This window comes from Temnothorax curvispinosus, unplaced genomic scaffold (genome assembly GCF_003070985.1).
Source record: "Temnothorax curvispinosus isolate PA1 unplaced genomic scaffold, ASM307098v1 QBEX01002298.1, whole genome shotgun sequence".
Lineage (NCBI taxonomy): Eukaryota > Metazoa > Arthropoda > Insecta > Hymenoptera > Formicidae > Temnothorax > Temnothorax curvispinosus.
Window position 1 is genome coordinate 1 of NW_020212078.1, and position 2,224 is coordinate 2,224.

Genomic DNA, 2,224 nt, shown 5'->3' on the forward strand with positions numbered 1-2,224 from the left:
GGGATACGACGTTCCTATCCTGTCCAAATACCTGGACTGGATATCCGTGATGACGTACGACTTCCATGGTCAATGGGACAAAAAGACTGGCCACGTAGCACCGCTGTATTCTTTACCGAATGACTGGAAACCGACATTTAATGCCGTAAGCTTTACTTCGAGAATTATTTAGCATGGGAATTATACTAATAATATCAAAAATTTTAAAAATACTTAGTTCTTTGTTACTAGAACTTTTCGATCCATTATTGGATAGAGAAAGGTGCAAATCCGAAAAAGTTGATCATGGGCACCCCATTGTACGGCCGATCATTTTCACTTGCGGCGAGTAGCGTACACGGATTAAACGCGCCAACCTATGGCGGCGGCGAAGCTGGAGAGGCGACCAATGCAACAGGCTTCTTGTCATATTACGAGGTAAATTCATGTCCAAAAAAGAAATATTAAAAAATAAAAATCTAAATAAATATTAAAAAATCATCAAATAAGTTTCTAATAAAATGCATATAAGAAAATATTAAATCTGCATTAATTAATAGCTGCAAATAAAAAGTTTTTAATTTTTAATATCCTGAAGATGTACATTTATTCCAGGAGTAAATAAATATCCATTTCTTTGCTTTTATGACAGATATGTGAAAGAACGTTGAAGAAGGGATGGACAGTCGTTCAGGATAAAGACAGAAGAATCGGCCCTTATGCCTACAAAGATGATCAGTGGGTGAGCTTCGACGACGCTCAACAAATTAAACTGAAGGCAGAACTGATCAAGAAACTTGGTCTTGGCGGTGGTAGTGTTTGGGCCTTAGATCTGGACGACTTCAACAACAGATGCGGCTGCGAGCCTAATCCGCTATTGAGAACAATGAATCGAGTTTTAAGGAATTATCCGAAGGGCCCGCTGTGTCCCATTACAGAAGGTAGATGTTAATATTATTTTCAAAATAGAAAAATATCTCAACGATATATACAATATGTAGAAAAATATAAAGTTTGGAGTCTATTATATAAAAAAAGTATAAATATTGATTATATTAAAATAGTATTTTTTACGTCTAATTTTTTAATAACATTTAATATTATTTCTTATGATTATTAGGTACAGGAGCGGTTACAACGTGGACCGTCAAGCCCACACAAGCGATACAGACGACTACGACAGTGGATCGCGACAGTTCCGGCGAGTTTAAAGTCATCTGCTATTTCACTAACTGGGCCTGGTATCGGCAAGAGGGTGGCAGATTTGTATTTGATATAGACTCCGATCTCTGTACCCATGTGCTTTACGGATTCTCCGTGCTAGACGGTAGTAGCTTAACGATGAAATCCGACGATCCCAGGTTCGATATAGACAACAAGTTTTATGAAAGGGTGGCGGCGTTCAAGGCAAAGGGTCTGAAAGTGCTGATGGCACTGGGAGGCTGGAACGATTCGGCCGGCGACAAATACAGTAGACTGGTAAACTCGCCGTCGGCTAGGCGAAGATTTATCACGCAAGTTCTTGACTTCATCAAGAAGTATGGTTTCGAGGGTCTCGATCTCGATTGGAAATATCCGGTATGCTGGCAAGCGGACTGCAACAAGGGCCCGGAGTCTGACAAGCAAAGCTTCGCTGAGCTGGTTAAGGAACTGAGTAACAAGTTTAAGCCTCGAAAATTACTTCTCTCTGCGGCAGTATCGCCAAGCAAGAGAGTGATCGACGTGGGATACGACGTTCCTATCCTGTCCAAATACCTGGACTGGATATCCGTGATGACGTACGACTTCCATGGTCAATGGGACAAAAAGACTGGCCACGTAGCACCGCTGTATTCTTTACCGAATGACTGGAAACCGACATTTAATGCCGTAAGCTTTACTTCGAGAATTATTTAGCATGGGAATTATACTAATAATATCAAAAATTTTAAAAATACTTAGTTCTTTGTTACTAGAACTTTTCGATCCATTATTGGATAGAGAAAGGTGCAAATCCGAAAAAGTTGATCATGGGCACCCCATTGTACGGCCGATCATTTTCACTTGCGGCGAGTAGCGTACACGGATTAAACGCGCCAACCTATGGCGGCGGCGAAGCTGGAGAGGCGACCAATGCAACAGGCTTCTTGTCATATTACGAGGTAAATTCATGTCCAAAAAAGAAATATTAAAAAATAAAAATCTAAATAAATATTAAAAAATCATCAAATAAGTTTCTAATAAAATGCATATAAGAAAATATTAA

The 2,224-nt window shown here is 39.6% G+C and overlaps 1 protein-coding gene across 1 annotated transcript; it reads left to right on the forward strand.

Moving 5' to 3' along the window:
• Positions 1-6: 6 nt before the first annotated feature.
• Positions 7-2,056, forward strand: LOC112468960 (probable chitinase 10). Its single transcript, XM_025038395.1, has 5 exons — positions 7-145; positions 232-417; positions 632-920; positions 1,100-1,848; positions 1,921-2,056. Exons 1-5 carry the CDS (start codon positions 50-52, stop codon positions 1,957-1,959), a joined length of 1,359 nt encoding a protein of 452 aa, XP_024894163.1. The 5' UTR covers positions 7-49; the 3' UTR covers positions 1,960-2,056.
• Positions 2,057-2,224: the final 168 nt, after the last annotated feature.